Source organism: Spea bombifrons, chromosome 12 (assembly GCF_027358695.1).
Source record: "Spea bombifrons isolate aSpeBom1 chromosome 12, aSpeBom1.2.pri, whole genome shotgun sequence".
Taxonomy (NCBI): domain Eukaryota; kingdom Metazoa; phylum Chordata; class Amphibia; order Anura; family Pelobatidae; genus Spea; species Spea bombifrons.
The window spans coordinates 9,013,519-9,038,800 of record NC_071098.1 but is presented as its reverse complement, the minus strand read 5'-3'; the positions used below and the strand labels follow the sequence as shown (position 1 = coordinate 9,038,800).

The following is a 25,282-nucleotide window of genomic DNA, read 5'->3' as shown; positions in this document are numbered from 1 at the left end:
TCTCTAGCTGCGGTGCCTTTTTTTTTTTAACCAAAACACCTCGTAAAATGTTTCCATTCCGGGATTTCTTAGGAGTTTCAAGCAAACACGCGATAAATAAATGAACCATGGACACGTTAACAGACACCTCACGCCTGCTTCCTAATACATCATAAGATGAGTCTTTAGCAGTAGACACCATTAGCGCCAGCTTCATACTGCGCCCCCAGTATCTATCCCTGTGTTTGGGGGGTTCTGGCATACATTATTTATGGTGCGTGTGTGTATACGGCCGGTGCTTAGAAACACGATTAGAGAATTAGAGGACAGTTACTGTGTAAAGCCCATCCGCCGTGTGTCTGGGGCTCGTCCACCCTGATTTTCCAGTTTCCGAGGACCAAATCCATGGCGTGTAAACATTAGGGATTGCGCGGCCGCGGCTGTTCTTGGCGTTCACTCGTCTGCATATAACGGATAATGCTGCCATAAGATGCTGAGTGTGGCTTTATGCAACGGGCTTAGATGTTACATAAATACAAGATTATGATCAGCATCAGCTCATGGAAGGTTGAATTTTCATGACGAGAACATCCAAGGATTTTGCCCCAATTGTAAATGATTTGGGGGTTTTTTTTGTAATAAACGACAACAATTTCTTATGTGAGTCGTAGTAAAAACTCCACAAAGTGTCCAGAGGATATTTACCGGTAATAATCTTCTAGAACATTAAGACAAATAACATGTATCAACAACCAAAAGGCTTGGTGGGAAGGGGTGAACGTTTAACCTGCTTCTATAGATAACTGTTACTCCACAAAAATTGACATTAATAATTCTTAACAATAATTGTTTTGTTTTAACATAATTTTTCCAGAATTAAAATTTTATATTTCAAGTTAAAGAACCAAATTGTTTAATTGTTTTTTTCACTAATCCATTTTTTGAGTTAAATATTGAACCATTGGAAAACATCAATTAATGAAAATTACAAAAAAGTAATTTATTGGGAAACAATTACATTTTGACAAATGTAACAACATGTAACAAATTATGTTGATTATTTTTTTTAGTACATAACCACTGGCTCACATTACTCGATATTAAATGCTCTGGTATAAGCGTATCGAGTGGTATCGTGTTCAGTTGCCAAATCAGCTTGGTGAGAAACAGGTTGCACAAAATATTGCACATTCTTTTAGGTGTGTCGTAATTATTGTGTAGTAAAGACAAGGTCGTTGCCGCATCTTGTTGCAGTCCAAGATTTTTAGCAGCTGGATACGAAGGAAGATCCATCTCTCAATCTCAAAACTGGTCTTTGCAGGTAAGAGCATTTTATTACAATGATTATTTAGACACCTTGTATTCACTATAGGTGGCTCCTTATGTGGTCCATCTTGAAACTGAAGCCTCTTGGAGAACCGTGGGTTTCTTGTCATGTGTGAGGAAGATGAGCAGGGTGCAAAATCTGAAGGTCTATGTAGGAGGGGAAGATGGTGACATTGGGTGACTGGTTTGGTCAATGGTCATGGACTCATGGGTGGCATGTAGAGGTCCACTCACACCAACTCCAAAGAGCTGGAACTTGTGGGCTTCCCCAAAGCACAGCACCCAGATACCTTTCCTAGTTCTTAGATAACGGAGATCCCTAACAATTACTTCCATGTGCCATATACGCAAGTCCATTTACCTCCATAGTACATATCCAGTGGAAAATGTAACAGAATATGGACGTGATCTCCAGACATTCACCTCATTACATAACAGGATTATGTTAAAGCCCCCGACGCGCTCCGTATCACCATCGCCAGCGCAGTTCTTTACGCAGCGGATTATTCTGAGCCGCCATCTTATTCAAGAGCCCCAACCTTTTCCTCCAGACGTGGTCTCCCCAATAAGGCTCAATTTATTACGCTATAGTAACCGTATAGGCAAACCATTACCTTTTTCGATAGCTATTTGTGTATCCGAATAAGGCATTTAGAAGAAGAGTTATTGGTTTTATTTATGTATAAACCCCTTTCCTGCTGTTTCTATACACATTATTGGGGCTTTTAGGGGCGGTAGAACCCTCATACCCTGCAAATGTTTGGGGTTCCAAGGAAAGAGGGACTGTCCCCCTAAAGCGGGACACTTTGGAGACATGCAATCACCTCACAGGCATCAGTAAAAAAAAAATTGCTGATTTTCTAAACATTTAGATTTCTGGTGGAGCCAAGAATCACAGTGAATTCTAGAGCTCATTCCTTATTTTCTTCCTGCAGGTTTAGAAATAGAAATAAATGGAAGAAACAAGATCTTGTAGTTTAGATACAATGTTTTTTTGTTTACACTGTATAACGTATAACGTATAACATAAACAAGAGTCCACACGATCAGCCACCATGTTATAACAAAATCGGCCTGTAACAAAGATGGCCGCCCGGTGGCTTCACTCGGCTGTTAGACTGTGGATGTGTCGCCCTTACACTGCGCCCAAGTTGACAGCGTGACGCATGCGCAGAGAGCCGCTCATTGATGCCTCAGAGCGGAGAGTAAACCCTACGTTCGGGGCCCGGTCTGGAGTTTGGAGGGAGGCGGCGGAGGGTCCCCAAGGATGCCCCGGGGCCGATGTAAACAGGAGCTTTGGTTAGACTCGAAGCGGTGTGAGCGCATATGAGGAAGGCGGAGGTCGCCATGTAGGACCCGGAAAGGAAACCCGCTACAAATACCCGGTGTCCGGGCAGAGCCGGTGAGTCCCATGTGCGCAGATTCACCGTGATCCCCGGCCTGTGACAGCACCGAAGCGGGCTGTCTGACGGCTTGTAACGACCCTCGGGGCAGGCGTCAAACCGCGCAGCGCTAAGGCGAGTGTTTTGGTTTTGGCTCCAACTGATTTGGAACTACAACTCCCATGATACTCAGTCACCACAAGCTAGTTATATGGCGGAGGTGGGGATCATGGGAGTTGTGGTTCAGCAGCAGCTGGAGTGTTACATGTTGTGTTTTTTTTCTGATTGGAGACTTTGGGGGTTATGTATAAAGAGCGACTGGTGCAAGAAGTTTGATAAGTGCTCTTGTCACCATAGCAACCGAAGGCAGAATCTATTCAGCTGGAGCAGTATATTGGTTGCCATGGTGACAAGAGCATTTTTTTTAAGAACAAAAAACTTTGCGCTGGAATGTGTTTTTTTTGTCGTAGTGGCAGCCGTCGCCCTCCGTGATGCGGCCAGAGACTGGGAGTATGTTATATATATGACCTGTACTGAGCAGCGAGTCCGGCCGCTTCTCACGTTGATCACTATAGGGTAAAAAATAGGGCGCGGAATCCGCTAAGAAATACCTTTAGATCCTAAATTCTAAATCCTCTTTTTCAGTATTAGAGTTTTGGGGCAGCCGCCGGAGACAGACAGACAGACCGGAGGAAGAGTTAAGTCTCGTTTCCTGACTCCTGTATGTGTAGGATACAAAACATATCGGGCGTATTCATAAAGCGACGTCAGAATCGGTAACTGTAGAAGCCAGTAGGATGTTCCTGCTTATGAATTCCTCCACATTTAGTGCTTTTCACCAGAATTCCACTTAAAAGGACCCTCCCGCTATCATATGCTTTTAATGTATACGATGGACGGGAGGAGCCTTCACGTTTCCACGGTGCCCCTTTAATAAATGTGTGGGGGGATTCTGTGTTCACCCCCAGTTATTGAGCATGTGATATACTCACCGCCAGTCGGATCCAGTGCTGGCTCGGGGAAAGCTGCAGTCAGGGGGTCTCATCGGTGGCAGGAATAGTCGGTCTATGGGGCAGGAGGGCAACCACAGAGCTGCAGCTTCTACTTCAGGTAAAAGCTTTTTTAAAAGTCATATTAAAGCGCTTACATTCTTCTTTATTGTGGTGTAAGGGACACTAAACTGTCCCTTTAATAAATGTTTCCCGCTCTGTAACACCTCATTGCATTTCTCTGGTGGATTTGTACTAAATAGTGGTTTTTAGACCCATAACTCTGCCGGGGCTCCGCTGTTGCAGCTTTATCTGTGTGATCAGCGTGGGTTATAGTTCTCTCGTGATGATTTCAGCGAAACGAAATTCCAGTGACCGTCTTCTGTCTTGTACGCGTTACTGGAAGTTCCCCCATGGATTATTGTGATAGGTGTGATAATTACTCCTACATCTTCCCATCAACCAAGCTGGGGAAACCAGATGTTCTGCATTCCGAATGGCGCAGCTTTATTGGGTGGAACAAGGAAGCGTTGGCAGTACGTAGGAATGGATTTGCCGCCGTGCGCATGGGGAATGCCAGGTGCTGCGCAGTACGTTTGGTATGATAATGGTTCGGAGGTAATACTTTAGGATGGACGTAGTGCTGTCTTTTTTGTGTAATTATGTTTTGTCCCCGAGCATCTGTTGTATTGGCTTCTGTAATTCTGTAATACCCCACAAACATGTTATGGAGGGGCCACAAAGTGGAAATAACTTTTTTACCTTTTTTTATTGGTTTTAATTTATTCCAACCTTGTAACTAGAGGGTAGAGCTGATGATGATGATCATGTGGTCACATAACACCATTATTATATAAAAGTTTTAGGCAGATGTAAAAAAAAATGCTGTAATGTAAGAATTCTATCAAAAAAATAGACGTTCATAGTTTATTTTTATCATTTAACAAAAATGCAAAGTGAAGGAACAGAAGAAAAAATCTAAATCAAGTCAATATTGGGCGTGAGCACCCTTTGCCTTTGTAGACATATAGTTAGGTGCATTAAACAATTATACCATACAGGAGCTAATGATCATCACTCTAATATGTAGGTTGAAACAATAATTAACTGAAACAGAAACAGATGTGTAGGAGGAATAAAACTGGGTGAGGACCAGACCAAGGTGAGGATGCTGAAGACAGTTTAATGTCAAAAGTTATACACCATGGCAACACTGAGCACAGCAACAACCCGCAAGGTCTCTCCCAGGCAGACATTTCTGGGCAGACAGGGGTTTCCAGATGTTCATGGGAGAGAATATGCTTCCCGTCATCTCAGTCTGATCTACCCAGCAGGGTCTGTAAGATGCCGCGTGTGAGTGTCGTTCGTTATGAGTACTCGCTCCGCTAACATAACGGAGCCCTGACTGTCATCGCACAACCCTTTCCCCGCTATGGCTGCTATGGATGGCGCAGCACAAAACGGATGCATCTGGATAAACTGTCAAGGGGTTAATCTGTAACCGTTTATAATCTGTAGGGTATAAAGTAACCATTTACATCGGGTTTGTTTTCCATTGTTGCCAACGTGGCAGCGAAAGAGCTCCGATGACATTCGTTTTGGCAAACAGTATCCATAATATGTTTCTGCGCTTGCCTCCTGCGCATGCTTAGTAGCCGTCCGGAGAGGAGGAAGATGTGGTAGAAATGTTTCAATGCCTTTATTTCAAAGGCGGAAAGATGTTAGAGCAAGAGGTCATTATCTAACACAAGAGCGTCAGAGGCTTAGATGTAATGTAAGGAAGTCTTACTTGGTGGAGATTAATGGAACAGCCTTCCATCAGAAGTGGTAGAGGTTAATACAGTGAGGGCATTTAAACATGCCTGGGATAGGCGTATAAATCTAAGACAAGACCAAAGGGTGATTCAGATCTGAGTCTTTACATCAGGAAAACCTGGCATGCTAGACGAGCTTCATGGTTATTATATGCCAAATATAATATATCTAATTATATGCAGTCAAGATGTATGTGTCTGCGGCCATGGGGTTTTTTGGGTAATTTTCCTCCTCTCTTGCACTTCCCGTTTTAAAATCCATTTCTCTCCACCCTCTCGCTGATATAGTGTGGAGCGGTGTTAAATATTAACACCGTGCTGGCTGCGATAGCCAAGTGGGATCAGGGTGCACCGCGCACAGCTTAGTTACTGCGCTCTGACGGATTAAGGACACTCATTGTACGGGATGGCTTTTCAGTGGAATAAACTGGGTGGCCAAAAGGTAACTGCGAAAAAACCCCTATATTTTGAAAAATCTAATCTGTTTGGGATGCCATAGATATAAAAAAAACACTATAAACCCAAAGTGTTTTAACTTTTAGTGCACAAGGTGAGAGGGGTGTTTGGGCTGCAGACGATTAGCAAAGGAAAAGCCTTCCTAATCCTGTTTTAGCGCTAAGTCTTTCTTATATAAGTGCCATTTTTAGGACCTGTTGTCCAGATATTTGCGAAAATAAATATTTTAATATTCCAGATGATAGTAAATCTCTACTTTCCCTGGATGTTTTCCGGAGTGATCGCGTAGGAGCGGGTATATATTATTATATCAAATAACTTTTATAGTCGCATGCTGCGTCTTCTCCATATGGATGTTTTAATGGACGTGATATCGATGCGGTTTCACGGCACGTTTAACGTAGCGCATTGGGTGCGGTTTGCGGGTGTTGCGGTGTTTGTGTGTTTGTTGTATCGGTTGTGTTTGCTGTTAGTAAGTTCGGTGGCTGCACCTTGATCCCTCGTCTCGCGTTCTTTCTGCATAGGGCTGATTCCGCTGAGTATGTCGGCAGACGTGGTAAATATTCTTTGTGTTTAAGTGTTTTCGTACGCGCTGAAATGTCGCGTTCTGCCGGGAGGTGCCGCATCGCCAGCTGACGGAGGCATCCGATGTGCCTGGAAAGCTTTTTATTGAAGGGGCGCACTTCAGCCCCCTACTATTTTCAGTAGAGGCAAGCAGGGGAGGACTCACAGGAGACGGAAGTCTCACGTTCTACAGATAAATAATACCCGTTACACTTCGCATGCTGTAAAACGCGTTGGAAATTTTGGGAAGTAGACTCTTCCTTGAGTATTGAAGGGGCAGTGATCTTGTTTTAGTGATTATGGAGTCGAAGGTGGTACGTCTTATTGGCTTAACATCCAAACAGGTCAAGAGCCACATAAGGTTTCAGATGTATCATTTTTTTATTCCATCCCCAAATCTAGTGACTCTACATCTTTTTCTGTGTTGGCCCAATAAAAGGTATCCCCTTGGATTAAGGACTCCCATCTTCTTTTGCACCAGTATGTCCAGTTTCCCGTGTTAGCGATTGAGACTTATTATGAGAAATGGGCATCTAACAGGACATGCAGCGCAGAATCACCAACTCGCTGAATAAATAAGCCTGGCTTGCAGGTTGGGACACTCTCACAGTCTCTCATAACAGTCTCTCATAACAGTCTCTAAGACTCCCTTTCCGTGTGGTGCGGCTGGTGGTCCTTCTTCCACATTCCGTGGTGGTCTCTTCGTTCATTGCTTCCATATACCGAGGCTTTATACCGAGGAATTGTGGAAGACAGAACTTTGCCGATCAGAAGTGTCTCCTTCAGAGGAAAGAGAGGATCTGATCCCTGCTTGGTTGCAGAGATCGGCGTATGAAACGTTGGCAGCTGCTTGATTGTCAGCAGCGATGTATTAACCTTTGGAGCCGCCATAGAACTGACCTCTGGGACTGTATTCTCTGTACCGACTAGATTGTAAGCTCCTAAGAGCAGGGCCCTCTTCTCCTTCCGTACCTTTTTGTTAGCGTGTGTGATTTTATTATTATTATGTTACTATTTATATACTTTTTTAATTTATAGCATCTTTTAGAGATGTTGGAGTTTTCATAAGCGTTTTTTAGACAGGTTTTTGGACAAAAGGTTCTTCCTTCAACACCCTTTATTATTATTATTATTGTTATTATTATTATTACTTCTTTGCCAGAAACACAATGCTTACAGCGTTTGCTTTTGGTGCTTTTTTGATTTTGGGAGGGGCAGGTTTGTTATTTTTCTTCATCTTCAGAATAATGATGATGATGACGGCTTTTATTTTGTACTGAAATACGATGGCTGAGATCATTCATTATAATTGGAGATGTGTGCTAATTGTATACCCCGCTGTATCACCCCACTGAGATTATTAGAGTTCCTTTTGGCCATATTTATTCCAGCGGGAAAAATCCTTTTACGTATGTGATTTGCTCTGTGGGGAGTTTATTAACCTGAATATTCGATCACACGGTGTTAAGTGGACTAATCACAAAAAAGATTGTAAAAAGAGTGATTCACAACCTTTTTCTTACCTTATTTCATCCTCTGCCCACATTATTACATAGATGTCGTGTTACATAGAAGTCGTGTTACATAGAAGTCGTGTTACATAGAAGTCGTGTTACATAGAAGTCGTATTACATAGAAGTCGTATTACATAGAAGTCTTTTTGAATTTTCACTTTTATATTGGGATTTTGCGTGTGTAGGTTGCGCTGCCCCCGAAATAAGTGAGTATGGGATCACGGATTGTTTTGGGCAGTGATCTCACTCCTTAGGACAGCTGGAGAAGAATAAGGACTAAAATCAGGGATTGGGTTCTGTCCAAACACCTACTTCTGTATCTGATAAGGATATCATGGTGTGTGTGTGTGTGTATATATATAATTTGTGCAGCATGTGTTTTAATAAACATATTAGTGTGTATAGAAGGCGAGTCGCTTTTCTCCTTTTTCCGGCTATGACTTCGTAGTTTGGCAGCGAGTCTCGTTGTGTAGACCTTTATAACATTACATGCTGTGTGGAGGCGTCCAGGAACAGTTAAGCACCTGAGATGCAGGTCTGTGTCTAACAATCTTGTTTTTGCCCCAGGTTAAGCAACGCCTTTGATTAGGACTGTTTGTGAGCCCAGTAATTATTACCAGTTGGTCGCCGTGTTTGTCTCCCCCCACCCAGTTGTTATATGCTGATTGTATCCCACCCAAATACCAGATCCGAGACAGAAACCCGGCATTTCACGCCAGCCATTCAGCTCGTCCGGGCTATTTCTTTCCAACTATATAACTCAAGCCTTCTGTGGTCCTTGGTCTTGTCTCGTGTTCTGATGTTCGTGTTTATGTCTGTCCCTTTATTAACCTCTTCCGTTTCTGCCAGAAGGCTGTACAGTTTATCCTCCAATATGCTCTGAAATCCCGTAAAGGCGCAGATGAGCTCGTCACCATGTGATTGTTCACATCCCAGAACTAAAAAAAATCCTTCTTTTGGGGCCCCAAGATCTGCAAATCATAGCAGTCTGGGTTTTTATTTTACCCCGACCCTCGGCAGCCCCCCCCCAGACCGTTCCTCTGCCGTTAGATGTTCTTTGCCCGGTTTTTGCTGTTTTTGTAACGTTGTAGCGTGTTTGTGTGATAGAAGGGTCTGTGTTCCCCGCACGCTCTCCTTATCACAGGAACAGAGGAAGCTGGGTGGGTTTCCTGAGTCTGGCTGCCCAGTGGGGCGATGAAGTGTACGGTTACATGCTTAGGTAGACACTTTTAGGGCTTTTCTGATAACATTGAAGTAAGATCTAGCATTTTTTGAATCCTAAGGCAATGACTTTCTGGTTCTGTGTGTGGAAGGAGCTGTAAGAGGAATTTTCATGATGGCAGCATAAATACTTTGTTTCCCTGTGTTACGTAACAGGGCATTTTTGTGACGGAACTAGTTGTTACTGTGTGTACATGAATGTTGTCTTTTTGTTATTGTAGATATATCCCTTCTCTGTGAGCGAAGTATCTCGGATCCCGAAATGGAGAGAACCCAGAACAAGAACTGCGGCAAAGACGGTAGCGTGAGCTCCGAAGACGCGCTGTTGTTTGCCGCCTGCGACTGCGAGGAGGACCTGAGCTGCGGGAAAGCGATCCGAGGGAGGGCGAAATCCCGAAGCCTGTCCGCCTCTCCGGGTCCGGGGAGCACCAAGGAATTTAGGTGAGGAACGGGAAGAGCAGGAGAGGGGCTGCTCAATGAGGGTGGGAGATGTATTAGCCTTCTCTTAAAAGGGGAGAGGTTTAGGTAAAATACTGCTGTTCATAATATTCAGAATTATTCAGGAGCTGGAGGAAGTTGTGAGGGCTTGAAATATATTGAGTATAGTAAAAGATCAGATCATTCACAAGGCTTGAACAAACCAAAAAAGTGTTTGGCCAAAGTGAAGTCATCATTTTGTGAGTGTCCAATAGCTACACAAAATGCCAACTTCCGAGCGAGAAGGGCTGCGTTTTCCCTGCATACGTATAGAGACCCGCCGGGACTGTGTTTATAACTCCAAGTTCAGTTAAGAAATTAAAATGTTTCATCTTACCTCGAGTCACCTACAGCTCGGGGTGAAGTGGATAAACCTGTTGGCGTCAGCTGAGGCGTATGACCTACTGTAAACACCGAACGTTTAATGAATTAGACTGAATTACAAACGCATCTCTTATAATCATGGATGTTTTTGCTCAGCTAATTAACCCAAAAACCCTAAAAGTTAAGTGTTATGGGGGGGAGATGGCCCAGAATGTGCAGCTTTGGTTTATTCCCAAGTGGCCCTCAGCGTCATGTGATGCTTTAGTTGAGAGTGGATTGGCCTGCGCCAACTTCCAACCAAGAGCAAAGAAGGTGGTGAACAATGTCCTTATATGCGACTCGGGAAGAACGCGTGGGCGCCGTCCCATTGAATGTATATTTGCACAATATGTGGGTTGAATTCCTCTTTTTAGCGTTTAACCAATATTTAAATTACCGGCGTATCTGGGTTCAAAGTCATCTGGAAGGATTTAATCCAAGGCTTGTAAAAGCCGTAGAGTAAGCATGACTGTGCATGTGTCTTCCCCGAGTCATTCCTACGCACGGCCCTTTGTGTTTCTCAGCCGGCTGAATCGAGAAGAGCGGCTCGTATATCCGCCGACAGACGGGCGATGGGGCAGGGAGCAGCATCTCACGTGGACGCGCTCTTACATTCACAATTATTCACAGCAGATGTGGAGGGCCTGACGCCATCATTTCATCCACTGAATGTTTTATGCTGCCTGCAGTTTTTGTACAGAAACAATTCATCTTCATCATTTTGATTAAAAAAAAATGCACTATACCAAATATTTGTTTTACAGTAAATCATGTTGTAAAATACAAATTTAGGTTCAGCTGCATTGTTCTGCTTTGTGGCAGACGAGGAACTCGGTTACATTCGATGCCCCCTCTGTCCAATCGGCTGCTCTTACACAAACGCTAGGGTATTGATTTTGGGGGCAATAGACTGCCGTTCATATCTGAATAATGTCTGGTCATTGACCCTCCGCCGCGTTTGATTACATCACAGCTACGTTTTAATATACAGTTTATTTATAAAATGCACCGAAACGTATAAGTTAAAGGCGGATCAGCCTGTTTTTCCTGGTGTAAGGACTTTGACCGTAATCAGACCTCGGTTTCATCTTTAGATGTAGGATACTCGTGTGTCTATCGCATGCATGTTGAAATTCCCTCACTGTGTTAGCCTTTACCACTTTTGCTCGGAGGCTGTTCCACTTACCTACTACCCGCTCCGTAAAGTAATTATCTATTCATTTGTTCAGTATGTGCATTCTTCACATACATGTTCTGTCCAGCTGTGTTCTGTATTATTAATATGAAAATCCACACTCTCTGGATTAAATGACTCGTTTCGTGCTGTAAATTACCTGTAGTTTTGGTGGTAAAGTGTCTAATTTGCGTCCCATTTTGTTTTTTCCTTTTCTTTAGGAGAACCCGATCCATGCATGGACCATGCCCAGTAACCACATTTGGACCAAAGGCCTGTATGCTACAGAATCCGAAGACGATCATGTATGTGATTTTTTTTCTTTCTTAATTTTAATTATTTTTAAACATTTGTAGTGTGATTCTGGAGTTAAGGAACGTGGCAAGTTGTAGGCATTAACGATCTGAGATGCTCTCCACTACTAATGACAGCAAAGCCGTGCGTTAATGTCTTATCCTTATGTGCTTATTGCGTCGGAGCCAAAACAAGAACCATAGGTATTTTTACCCAGGCTGGAGGAATTCGTTTATATTCCTACCCCTGTGCCTTGGTGATCTATGGTATGGTGGCGACTACCCACGATGCGGTGAAAGCCGAGGACGTCCCCACAGTGCAATATTTTTTTTTATTTCTCTGTAATACCGCGTGCCGTGAGATAGACGTTGGTGTGATCTCTTGGGCCCTAAGCCTGGGGCCTAGGCACGGCTTTCAGTGCAGTTTACAAAATGACCCCTACTACGTAGGATAAGATAAAAGATAATTAGGATAAATTACGCCGGTAGTGTCCTTTCTATAAGAGCCTACAGCTTAGAGAATTCATCCAAATGAAAGAAAATCACGGATGTTTCTATGATCCCCCCCCCGCCTGTTTTCTGGCAGAGAGCTCTGGGGGGGGGAATAAAAGTGATGATAAAAAGGGTACGTAAGAATGTTTGTGGGTTTTTGCCCCACTGTCTTTCTGGGCTTCTCATTCTTTGGTGTGGATTTGCTTAATGTTTCCCAGTCATTATCTTGCTGTAACATCTCACAGCAGCTAATGCGCCCTTCCCTGCGGCAGCACGGAGACAACCGTGTGCCGGTACATTGACATGCGCGAGGTCCGAGCTCCCTTTACACAGATTCTCTTACCACAGCGCGCTTTCCACACCACCCGGCCGAGACCCTGGGAGAGGGGGGCATACTCTCTCTTTTGATGCATCTAAAAACATGTAGGGAGTTTATTTATTGGGGAGGGGGTAAAAATGGTGACAGCGTTTGGAAATATTAGCAAATGTTTGCTTCCTGTTTATCTAACTTTTGCAAATTCCCTTCTTTCCTCTTGATTTGTTACTCATTTTGAAGAGCACTTCGTGTGATCACAGAGCTTATGGTGATAAAATGATTCTATGCAAAATAACCCAACAGGAAATGTATAAAGTGGTTTCATTAAATACAATCCGCGTATAAAATCCCTGCCGCCTACTTTTGCTCTCAAACAACGATGTCTTTTGTGCCTTTTTAAAAAGTTTATAGCATGACATCTACCGGTAGTTGACTTTTTGCTCTGTTGGGAAATCGAGAGCTTTTTATTCTTGCAGAAGTGGTAGATGTTGAAAGCCCCCCCCCCTTAATCTTCCGTCCGTAGCGTAGGAGGGCGATACTGATCTAGGCTGCGGCAGAAGACGCGCATGTTCCCGGTAACCCACCCTGTGTCCCCATCTCGCTCCTTCTCGCAATGTGACAGGAAGGGGGTTTCTGTTCTTGAGCAAGGAGCGCGGGGAGTTGGGTCATGTGACCTGCAGAATGTACCATAACACAGAGAGACAGGGCACGGCTCAGCCAGTACTTGAGTTTAAATGGACCAGTTGCTCCCCACCTTCTTACATTTCACAGTATATAGTGCTCTTTAACAATAACTAGTTAATATTAGAAATGCACTAAATATGCCAGAATATGCAAGACGTCTTTTCGGATGCTTTATTGCATCGTGTGCTTACCTTTACGTCCCAAGTCTCTCTCTTCCGTTGTCACGGACAGTGTCCCCAATGCTATATTCTGCCTTGGAAGTTTTACATCCCAAGTGCATAATTTTACATTTATCTGCATTAAACTCTCAACCATTCTAATTCACTTCAGTCATTTGCCTTTTCACTTCTTTTGTATCATCTGCAAACATACTGATATTAGAAGGACTTATTGGTAAAGTAATAAAATATTAAAAAGTATGGATCTTGATACTGATCCCCGAGCTACCCGACTAGTGACAAGCCCTTCCTCTGAATATACACCAATAATATATACACCATTAACTACAGCCTTCTGCAATGTATTCATACGGTTTCTATGGCAGACAATTTCGAATGCCTTACTGAAGTATAGATAGGCGATATCAACAGCTCCTCCCTGATCTATTATCTCAGATACCAAATGAAATAAGGAAATTAGGTTAGTTTGAGAGGATCTTCCTGCAGTAAACCCGTAGTGTAACCTCTGATCGATCACTAGAGCCCAAGCGCTCTCTGACAGTCACATCCTTCTCCATTAGTAAATACCAAATCCAGCACAGCCTCCTTCCTCGTTGGCTGCTCTACCAATTGTCTAAGAAAATAAGGATGTCTCTACTCCCAACTAACCCCGCCACGTTTTTTCCAGTCCGGGTGATGAAAGCCTCCATAGTGATAGCCTTAATCTTTGTCTGTACACCCCACCAAAGTGAACAACAACTTTGTTACTAAGTTCTAAAGTCCCCCAAACTGTCTCTTGGGTCTCCTTATAACTTTGCAACCTTTAAGCTTTTAGAAACATAGAATTTGATGGCAGATTAGAACCATTCTGCCCGTCTAGTCTGCCCATTTTTCCTTAACCAGTTCTTACTCTCATCATATTCTGGATCGCTTTATCCACCAAGCATGTTTACATTGAGTCACTGTATGTGGTCTACCGCTTCTTCCATTCATCCACTTCCCTCCCTGTGAAAAGCCTTAGATCCAAGAATGAAGAGCGATGAGCGGACGTGTGGATGTGAATGTATTGAACTATGTCGTTTTATTGAAAATGATGGTGTTTATACAGCTATCACGGGGTTTGGAATATCGCCATCTGTGGCCTCGTCACCTGCAGCAGGAAGATCCCAGCATATTCTCCCACGATCTCCATGAAAGTTAATGCTGGGAGTGTTTCGGGCCGTCACGCTGTCTTTGTTTAGTGAGTGAGTGAGTTTATTGGTTTCCGCTTATCTCGTGCCCTCCTGCTCAGCCAGAAATAAAGTTGGTTGGGGACCCGGCGCATGTGTCCAGCGGCTGCTTCAGTATTAGCGTGTCTGTCCGCGGGGACGTGGCTTCGGTTTCAGGCTATTACGTAATCGCTAATATTGTCTCATTTCCGCATTTATTTATCCGAGCTTACAAAAGACTGGAAATCTAATGCACGGCATAGAGAGAGCGTGTTAATAATATTTCCTTTTACAAGCAGGTGGTTTATTATTATTATTATTATTATAATAATTAAGGACGTAATGTTATCTGTAGAGCCCTTGCGGAAATACAAAATTCCCAAAAATATGAACATTAAAAACATGTAGAAGTAACAACAACACAAACATAACTCACACAGCGTGAGGATAATCAGAGTGACCGACGCAGTTGCAAGAAACCCCTCGACAAAGTCCTAGATAAAAGTTGGAAGAGACCTCTGAGGTCCCAGAAGCTTATGTTTGACTAAAGACTAGATACACGCGGTATCCGATACGGCCACCCTATCTGCCGAGAGGCTTTGTACCTGCCGGAAGCGGGGGCTTTTTTTATGGAAATGTAGGATTTGTGGTGGGGTGTGGAACGCCCTCGTTGCTCCTGACTCATGTTAGGTGAGTCCCTTTTCCTGATTTTGCGCGCAGCATTATATCGGCTTATATGCCCCGGGGCTATTACACAGAAACAAAGAACTATATAGGGCTCTTAAACCTCACCTTTTACTTAGCCATGTATTATGTTCACGAAAGCGTTATGTTTGTCTTCCGAATGCCTTAACTCCAGAGGTGTATTGGCATCTACCAATTCTGTTGGAAGACTGTTCCACTTATCCACTAACCTGTAAGCAATATTGCAAGTCAGGCTCGTTGGTGCTGGTTGGTACTTTGCACAGGAGTTAAATCCTGGCTTCATAGGAGAATGCATTGCGAGTGGACAGAGCCCCTCAGTTGCCCCCCTGCCAGCCCAAGGGCAGCAGTCATTGGGAAGGTGATAGCCGAGGCTGTGAAGTGGACGTGACCCTCCCTGTAACACGCATTCTGGGCTGAGGTTCCCGTGTAAGAGCCTTCCGTGTCTCCCGGCCGTACGTCACGGATTCCTGGGTTCATAATTCCATTCCAGCAAACAAAAACGACAGGACTAGGAGGGTCCGTTCCAAACCCTCCACACTTTCCTCTTAACTCTATGGGGGAAAAGTTATATTTATGGGGTATATTTTAAGTAATTATTTCTGAGAGTGTTATTTGTGTGCCTTCCGTGTCCCCGTGCAGTTGTGATTTTGGGGGAATTCTATATACAGTTTATTTGTTTATTATTTTCGTGGTTATTTCCCACTGATTGAATGGGATATTCAGTTTGAATATTGTAGTTGCCTTCCCTGTCCTCGAGGTGGCCTGTGCCGATCTATCGAGGCGGTGGGAGAGGAATCAGCTGCTCTTTGGAGACCCCAACAGTACATTGAATGGGCTCTCCAGCCATCGCATGCATTTCAGTGCACGTGGACTTTGTGCGGCCCTATAAATGTACTTTTTGCGTGTTTTGCAGATGTTTGAGGGGATTCTGCAGGATCCCCCCCCACATGCGTTTGCCCCTTTTCCCCATCTCCCCGTACGCGATACACGCTCCTTCAGTCAGCGCAGGCTCACGTGTTACTTGTGTACGCAGGATTACCCTGAGCCTGTACCTTTGTGAAATGCCTCCTGGGGTATTTACCTCTGCCTCCCCGGCTGGGTCTAGCTCCCGCTGGCAGTCCGTTCACCTAGTGACGATGGGCGTAATATTTGTGTTATTATACATTGCGTGACCTTTATTCAGAGTGAACTCGCAGTGACGATGCCGCCCGTTTGAGATCTCCTGGCGTTCAGATTGGGTCGGCAGGAGCCTCGTACGAGTGTCTGTTTTCTTCCTGGTTTCTGATCCTCCCTGCACTCCAGAAGCTATTTGCTGTGCGTGTTGGTGTGTGTTCTCCCCACCGCACTCCTCCTACTGGGCCGGCCTCCTTACTACTGAATACTTGGCGTGTAATAAGATGCCGTCCATCCACAGGCTGAGCACCTGAACAAACCAGTGGAACAAACCAGTGTAGGCAGCGAGCGTCTCACCTGCCTCTTCTGTCTTTGGAAAGCTGGGCCACGTTCCCTGTGAGGACTATCCCGGGACCACCTGCTACAGCGGAGACCCCGCCGCTCCGACCTTCACCCGCTTTGTACCTGTCCCTGGAATGGCAAAATTCTACACGCCAACGGGACAGACATTGCTCTCCTCTTATGGGTTTCTAGCAGATTGTCATCTCCTTTCAGTTATGATCCTGAGACGAGCCTCTTCAGCAGGTCCGGTTTAAGAAATGACTTAAGAATCCGAGTCCCGGGCATCCCCCCCCCTGCTTTTCTTTTGGGGCATCGCTTCTAAGTGCCTTTTTTTCCCTCCTCATCATGTGTTTCGGACCGTAGCATCCTCTTCAGAAGGAGAACCGGCGTTCCTTTCCCTCTCGAGACATCCAGGAAATTTTATGCAGAGCACAATGAAGATTTTTGACCGAGTGAAGCCAAAGAACGTTCCAAAGAACGCCTGGCAATGGTTCGTATGAGACGAGGCCACCAATTGCTGCCGGGCATGGATTTGCTTCATCAGCTCGGATCAGAACATGATGTGAGCTAAAGTGTTCAATTGAAAAGCAGACGCCAGGCAGGGATCCAAGCGTGCGCCTGCGCTGCCCACTCCGCTGCCACTAGCCGAAAGCATCTGATTTAACCCGAACCTGAACTCCTCAAAGGGATGGGCGGCAATGTCTGTATACTGAGTGTGTGTGTGTGTTTGCGTGCTTTTATTTACCTATAAATCATACTTTAGCTGTAAATGTAAATAATTGTAATCGTTTTGCAGTGATTTTGCTTATTGTTTCTAACCCGGATTCTGCAATTATTCCACATCAGTCCCTTTTTTAAGTGGCAGAACTTTCTACACGCTGCCATCAGCGCATTATAACCGGCAGCCAGGTAGCCTCACGTCCTTTATTATTATTATTGATTTTTTATCTGTTAATTTGTTTAGATCATTTTGTTGCTGTTTGGTGCTAAGCCTTTGTTGGTATTTAATGTCAGCGGGTGAGTCCGGCTGTAACGTAGTCTCCGTGTTTGTCCCCGCGGTGGGTTCCAACGCTAGATATGGAGTTTAGTGTCTGGCATTGCCTGGAAAGTTTCAGAACGCATTTAGCATCCTAAGCATTTTGTAAGCAATTATTAGGCACGTTATATAGAAGTCGGGAGATCATTGAAAACGCCTCGGCTTCCAAGTGTTCTGTCACTGTTTTCATGTGAAAAGATAGCTTTCCTCATATTGTGATATTTTTTCCTTCCCCAGAGATTTCCAGCTCGCAAGCTAGATTGCCCCCCCCCCCAAGCCCTTCTAAAAAAAAAATTTTGCCCTCTATGACGGTCTTCTCGTTCGCTGCCCCTCGAGTCACTCGGGTCCAACGGTAACGGTCCGGAGACGCGGCTTTTTTTCTTGTAGTATTTGTACCTATTTTTTAAATTTCATATAAAACAAAATGCCGCAGTAATAGAACAGTTACCCTTGTAGGGGGCAGAATAAATTTTAACCCCTTCAGGGCAGAGGGGCGAGCAGAAATTGGCATAGCTGTGTTTAGTATTTATTTTTATTTAATTTGTTTGTATAGCGTTCATTTTAAAATAATATATTAGGAACCGATCTAGAATACATTTGATCTTCTTATTTATGTGTAATGAAAAATAGTAGACTATTTATGGCCGAAAATGTTATTTTGAACCACTAAGTGTGTTTTGTTATGAACTTGTGATCACTTTTTTTAATGAGGTATACGACGAATCTTTTATTTCCCTAAATACACGGCGTCCGCCTGATCGGGCTGGCAAATAACCTTATCGGACTAGTTGGGTATGGGGTTTATTTGCCATGAGAGGCAGAGGCAGGCTGAGGGTTATAGGAGTTCTTGATAAGAATTAGAGGCTATTGAACGTGTCACAGACGATAACAGTAACACCTTGCGCGGAGAGGTCTGGGCTACGGAAGAGGGGCATCCGCTGTTCCTTCTGTCATAGATGCCCCTGCTAATGGCATTAAGTACTTCTCACTGTTCTTGCCAGTTGCTTGCAGAACGGCGTGAACGCTCGGCCCTATTATTCTCCTGCGCGAATGCAAGAGAGGCGGGCGCACACACAACATGATCTCCAACGTGTCCGTGGAAGGGGCCGTTTGGGGGCCACCAACAACGAATGTGTATTGAACTTCTGTAACGTCCATTCCTTTACCTGGAAGTAGACGAAATACGCGGTAAATCACTGCAGCTCCAGGGCTGCGGCACAACAGCCTCTCCCCATTCCTCGACCGCCTTGGCTGCTTGAAATCGATGGACGCCTTTTCTGTGCATGCGCGCCGGGGACCTTGTCCCGAACTTTGTGTGATTTCTTTAACCATGTGAGTGCCAGATCACTCCGGATAACTTACCACACTTAAATAACACTGACAATATCTAATATTACAAAGATTGGTGCCGTGAGCCCTTGTGATGACGCCTATAGTTATAGTAGACCAGGTTTGGCCCTCGGGTAATGGAGGAACCAAACGCCCCGATGCTCTCGCAGTGATCAGCTAGGATATCCCCCCCATCTTTGGGGTAGTAGCTCTGAAAATGCCTGCTGTCTGCCCCCGCCGTATGTTCAGATATAGATACGAAGCACCCGGACTGGTTTTGTTAGATAAAGCGTCCTCGTATTGTGTTACTCATTACCTGTTACAATATTTTCAACTGAAAGAAAGAACAAACACGGAGTGCCGACTGATCGTTGTGTTTAAATTCAGGTTTTTTCCCCCGATCTCCACACCCTGACTTATTTCCTCTTTGTAATCCATTGGTCAGGCTGGGGGTGGTGAGACCCGTGGCGAAACCTGTGGCGAAACCTATTTTGACCATAAAAAAGCTTCCTCTTTCCAGATTGTTTTCATCGATACAGAAATGATATCATTAAGTCCGAAGACTGTGCGGGGCAGATGCACTAAGGTGCGCTAACCCACGAAGGGATTTCTGGACAGCTCTTTAATGTTGTCTAGTCTGCCCGCTCCATCTCACTCTCCCATTCTTTAATAAATAGGTTCGCCGAATGTATATATAGAATAAAATATAGTAACAATGGACCTGTCAGGTTCAGAAAGACGTCTTCTTGCGCATGTACTTTGGTCGTTGGATGATTATCGCCATCCTGCAGGGTTTATATTCCGGTATGTTTGGGGCTTTCAGCGATTAAAGATTTGTTTTTCCTCCCCCCCAATTTCCAGGCATATTCAGGACCCCGCAAGCCAGCTGCTAACGTGGAACAAGCCACCAAAAAGTGTGTTGGTGATCAAAAAGGTCCGAGACGCCAGCTTGCTGCAGCCCTTCAAGGAGCTCTGCGTTTTCCTCACAGAGGTGAGCGATTCCTGGGAGAAGCCGCCGGGTCGTTGAATGGCATTTAAAGAGTCATTTCGGTGGCCGGGTAGGACGTTGACAGACGGCATTTTAAAAAACTTTACTTATTATGCATAAAGTAGAAATAATTTTCCGTGGAATAGATGGAATCATCCGCTTTCCCCTGAACACGGTATGCTGCGGCAGCGCTGATTACTTGCACTCTTACATCATATTTACTTTACCCAATGACCTGGAGGGCCCTATTGTACATCATCACGTGGTGTTTGGGTGCCACTCCTGCTTACTAACCGCATTTTGCTGGTACGGCTTGGCATGTCCTTTATACCAGGCCCTCGTGTAAAGCTTCAGACTGCTGATTAAATGGGCGTATGCGTTATACAAGCACTAGAATCGCTGGTACAGGTTATCGCAGATCGGTATCGGACTGATACTGATCACTGTTCAATGTTAATCTATTTACAAACCCTCCTTGTGCTGCTGCGGGCGTCTGTCCTCGTAAAGGGGCTTGTTCGCTAAACTGGGCGTTTCCAGGAGCGTTACTCTGTGATATCATTTCATGCACCTAAAAATCGTGTCTTAAGATAAATTTAGATGGCGTCCTCGCTTAAACTGAGGCGTGGATCGCTACAGCTTTCAGATTGTTTTCTATGAATTATTTAGGAGAAAAACATGATTGTGTACGTGGAGAAGAAAGTGCTGGAAGACCCGGCTATTGTTAATGATGAGAACTTTGGACCAGTGAAGAAGAAGTTTTGCACTTTTAGAGAAGGTGAGAGTGATGGACATGCGTGTCTTGTATTATAAAACCCTTTAATGAAATAAAAATGTATTTTTGTGTACCGCCATTTTTGAGGGGGCTGTAGTAGTTTTCAACTACAACTCCCAGGATTCTCAGCTTAATAAAAGGCACCTGATGATCAAAATAGCCTATAAGCTGTAAAAAAGCAACTGCATCTGTCCTAATGTGTTATTGGAACATACGTGAGTTTTACTAAAATGTAAATTATCCCATGATATGGCTGCTCGAATACATGTAACATGAACGAATATACTGTTTAGTGATGTAACAAATAAGCATGTATCATATATATATATATATATATATATATATATATATATATATCAAAATACCTAGTTTTTTAGTGATTTCGTTTTCACGGATCAGAAATTCTTTCTCTTAGCCATGAGACTGACGCTGTTGGTGACGTAGATTTAAGTCCTCTGGTTTATCAGAAATAAAGTGAGAGCTGAGCTAATGTTACTGGGAAGGGATTATCTTCTGGACGGTTGCCGCTCCCCGTTTATACAGAGCGGTAATGACTTCTGGAGAAATCATATTGGCAATATCGTAAAGTTAGTCATTTCCATGAAAGGAGAATAATTCAGATTAATCTTTCACCAGATTATGACGACATCTCGAATCAGATCGACTTCATTATTTGCCTCGGAGGGGATGGGACCTTACTGTACGCGTCATCGCTCTTTCAGGTTTGTAGATAGAATACATTATCTTGGTATCCAGTAATCCAGGGTTCAGGTGCAGAATTATTTTATTCAGCTTTACTGAAACGACCCTAAAGCTTTTACTGCAAGTCGCATAGAGGGAAAAGCTCCGCGCCTAACGGACCTGTCCGGGAGAAGAGCGTCTGTGCAGATAATGAATACGTGATGTCTTTTGGCCGGGGCGGTGGGCTGCGTTACTCACAGTCCTAAAAAGGCATTAATAGGAAAGTAGAAGAACTGAACGCCTTGATATCAATCTGTATTACTAAAGGCCTGAGCTGTATTATACATGAGTTATATGGGAGATTTATTGAATGAAATGTTTGACCTATACATTATACATGGTCAGCTGTTCCTCCAGGAGTAGTTCATTGGGTTTACTCGGTGATATCAGGGAGTTAAATGTTGGGCTCTCAGGCTCCCTCTTTAGTGAATAGATAGAAACCTGTTTCTTGTATGATTACGTTGCGTTATAAGCGATCAGGTGTATAGGAGGCATACACGCACGGCTCGCAGGTAAAACTAGTATTTCAGGTTCACAGCTTCGTGAGACATGGAGTGCTCGTTCCAGATGAAAGTCACCGATGTCTTCTGCTCACATCATTTCTTAGAACGATCATGCCAGTAACAGGTAGTTTTTAGGGTTAGCGTTGGAGGGTGTTGGACTCCCTTTTACATCGAGTATATTTCTTTTTTGGGGCACTCCTGCCTCATTAGCATTTTGGGTTCCGTCCAGCGTGAAGCTCTCCCGTGTGTACTATTATGCCTGAGCGCCCCCTGTTGGATTTCCGTGGGCACTCAAAGCGTATCTGTTCCTTGCAGGACAGTGTCCCGCCGGTGATGGCTTTCCACTTGGGATCACTGGGTTTTCTCACACCTTTCAGCTTTGACAACTTCCAGACGCAAGTCACTCAGGTTATAGAAGGTAAGAAATCCTACGGAGAGGACAGCCGACATACCCGAGGCTTTACCCATTTCTCAGTAAAATGATCACTGACACCGGTAGTTTTCATTCTTTAATTGGCTTCCTGTGTTGATACAAAGGGTTATAGAAAAATAAATAATCATGGACATTCAGACAAATTATTAACCCTATACAAAGAATGGGGCATCAACAGAATTTGGTGGGGACAAACCACTCCTGTGGACGCCAATGATGATGATAATAATAATACGTTTACAGCAATGCGATGTATTTGGAATTTATCCATTCAGGGTAACTTATGGATAGTGCTTGTGAGGCTCTTGTATTACAAGGTATTGTGATCTGACGAGAATGTAATAACTAATTCTGCTGTTTTTCTATCGTTCTTGCACAGGTAACGCGGCTCTCGTACTGCGTAGCCGGCTAAAAGTGAAAGTGTTGAAAGAGCACAAAGAGAAGAAGTCGGGGGTGCAGAATGGACTAGAAGAAAACGGTCTCATTGTTAAGAAGCCTGAGAAGGAGATGGGAAAACAAACCAAGTATCAGGTGAGTGGATCCAGCAATGGAGCCACAGCAATGGAGCCATTGCTGTCTTCCCACTACCCCTGTTGTGGATCTCAGCACGCATGGGACATGTCACATAAATGCGGTCCCATAACACGGGCATCTCCCCAGAACAAAAAGTGTAGGGTGGGAAGTCCTTGTTAAAGCTCAGTTTGTTTGTGCTGCATTAACTTAAAATAATTCATCTCTCTGCTTTCGGGTAAAATGTTGACTGTGTGCACTTTACTGTGTGAATCGTAGGTCCTGAATGAAGTGGTGGTGGACAGAGGTCCATCCTCTTACCTATCCAATGTTGATGTCTTCCTAAACGGGCACCTTATAACTACTGTGCAAGGTGATGGTAAGTACCTTAGCATTACCTGCCGTGTGCTGAAGATAATTAAAAATGTCTCACATATTTGTTCATTGTATAGTGTCGTAATGTTCCAATGCCGGTCAAAGCCATAGATGTTCCATCACTAACATGCAGATATTGGTTAGAAATTCACAGAAAACCGATATAATCCATATTTATAAAGTCTATTTCGTTCATTAAATGTCATTTTCTTACAGGGGTCATCGTGTCCACACCTACAGGCAGCACCGCGTATGCAGCGGCGGCTGGGGCATCCATGATTCACCCCAATGTCCCCGCCATTATGATCACCCCAATTTGCCCTCATTCCCTGTCTTTTCGACCAATAGTGGTCCCTGCTGGAGTGGAGTTAAAGGTGAGCCGTTTGTTTGCACAGGGCCAAAATATGACTTTGCTCTATGAATCCTTTACATGTGCGCTGACCTTTTTTAATGCAAGAATATGCACAATTCCCCACAAATTCTGTGCAGATCGAGCAGATGGTATCAATAACCTTTAATTAAAGTGATGTAAAGTCCAGCATCTTCCAAAAGCATGGCATCTTTAATAAATCAACCATTTCATGTTGTATCTCGATAATAAAATCTGTAGCCAGCTGTTCTATGCGTGGCATATTTTGTTACTATGGCATATTTTGTTGTTATGGTATATTTGTAAAAAGCCCGTCCTCTGGCCCTTTTATAAATAGTACTGTTCCTTTTCAGATCATGCTGTCTCCGGAAGCGCGGAACAATGCGTGGGTATCGTTTGATGGAAGGAAGCGGCAGGAGGTTTGCCACGGAGACAGGTAAGGGGTTAACTTTTACCTTTAATTCAGGGGCCTTTATTAACGTTTCCAGAAGCAAAAGGAATCTTGGGCAAAAAAAAATTTAATCTAAATTTCTTTTTTCTAAGACACGACTTTTTCTGTTAATAAATAGCTGTATATAACGACCTTTTAGACAATCTCACCTAAAACAGAATGTTTAATTAAAAAATCATATTAATAATCTGTCCTAGCAGCGATACAAAGATAACAGTACCCATATTCAGTGTATGTGACCCAGTCCTAACACGGATGTCTGGGATAGCGGTGTCAGGGATGGGTGGTTTATTAACATATTAACTCCCGCTAGTGCTCAATGAGTCTGTCTACTTCTTTCATTCCAGTATTAGCATCACTACCTCTTGTTACCCGCTCCCTTCCATCTGTTTCCGTGACCCGGTCAGCGACTGGTTTGACAGCTTGGCGGAGTGTTTACATTGGAACGTCCGAAAGAAGCAAAACAACTTCACATCTGATGACGAAGAATACTAGAGACTACTACGGAGGAGCAGGATCTGGTTCCACTTAAGTCTTTCTTTCCGGTTCAAATGTGCCCCGTTCATGGAAAACAGACCAAAAACAGACATAAGTGCTTTCAAAAGCCACCAGCTGCAAAATACTGGTCTACCGATAACCAGCTTCTTCCTTTTATTTATCACAATAGCGATATCGCTTGGAGATTTTAAGACAGAACTTTATATTCGTGTTTCTTATAAAGTAAGATTGGGAATGTTGATGTTGCGGCCAGAGGTGTCTCCAAGGCGGCGTGTTGCAGCGCAGACCCTCTGATCGCAAAGTGGTTAAACTGATATGTTTACATTTTCTAATTGTCCCATAATAGATCGTACGATGTATTTTGTCTTTCTCTTTGTTCAAAGCCTATTTTTGTGACTTTAAATGGAGTAGGTTAAGCATTGAATATGAGGTGTGATCGTCGACATGCTCCATTCCACGTGCGTCCATCATTACGGAAAGAAATGCCACCCTTACTTAACTTATATAGATTCAAATATTTTAGCTCTAAGGATACTTTTTCTTTCCATCCATTGGTGCTAGAAGAGTCAGACAACCTGTACTTTGTGGCTTTTTAAGAAATGTATATATTAAATATAATAGCAGTGAGAGTTTTCAGCTTTCTATTAACGGACATCAAACAGGAATACAGGAACAAAGATTATTCTCTTTTTCGGCTTCTATGTCG

General features: G+C 43.8%; 1 protein-coding gene across 4 annotated transcripts; it reads left to right on the top strand.

Moving 5' to 3' along the window:
* Window positions 1-1,209: 1,209 nt before the first annotated feature.
* Window positions 1,210-24,935, top strand: NADK (NAD kinase). Of its 4 annotated transcripts, none has more exons than XM_053451615.1 (12): window positions 1,210-1,290; window positions 9,467-9,686; window positions 11,481-11,564; window positions 19,797-19,926; window positions 20,590-20,698; window positions 21,332-21,417; window positions 22,255-22,357; window positions 22,752-22,903; window positions 23,162-23,261; window positions 23,474-23,631; window positions 23,981-24,063; window positions 24,426-24,935. In XM_053451615.1, the coding sequence occupies exons 2-12, from the start codon at window positions 9,508-9,510 to the stop codon at window positions 24,571-24,573; spliced, it is 1,332 nt and encodes a 443-aa protein (XP_053307590.1). In that variant the 5' UTR covers window positions 1,210-1,290; window positions 9,467-9,507; the 3' UTR covers window positions 24,574-24,935. The 4 variants fall into 4 exon arrangements, with proteins under 4 accessions (XP_053307590.1, XP_053307589.1, XP_053307591.1 ...); XM_053451614.1 differs by lacking the exon at window positions 1,210-1,290 and adding an exon at window positions 5,795-5,932; XM_053451616.1 differs by lacking the exon at window positions 1,210-1,290 and adding an exon at window positions 6,464-6,502.
* Window positions 24,936-25,282: the final 347 nt, after the last annotated feature.

Coding starts and splice junctions, on each gene's coding strand:
- NADK (XM_053451615.1), top strand. CDS start 9,508: ATGGAGAGAACCCAGAACAAGAACTGCGGCAAAGACGGTAGCGTGAGC. Junction 19,927..20,589: donor TCTGCGTTTTCCTCACAGAG/GTGAGCGATTCC, acceptor TGAATTATTTAG/GAGAAAAACATGATTGTGTA. Junction 22,904..23,161: donor GAAAACAAACCAAGTATCAG/GTGAGTGGATCC, acceptor TGTGAATCGTAG/GTCCTGAATGAAGTGGTGGT.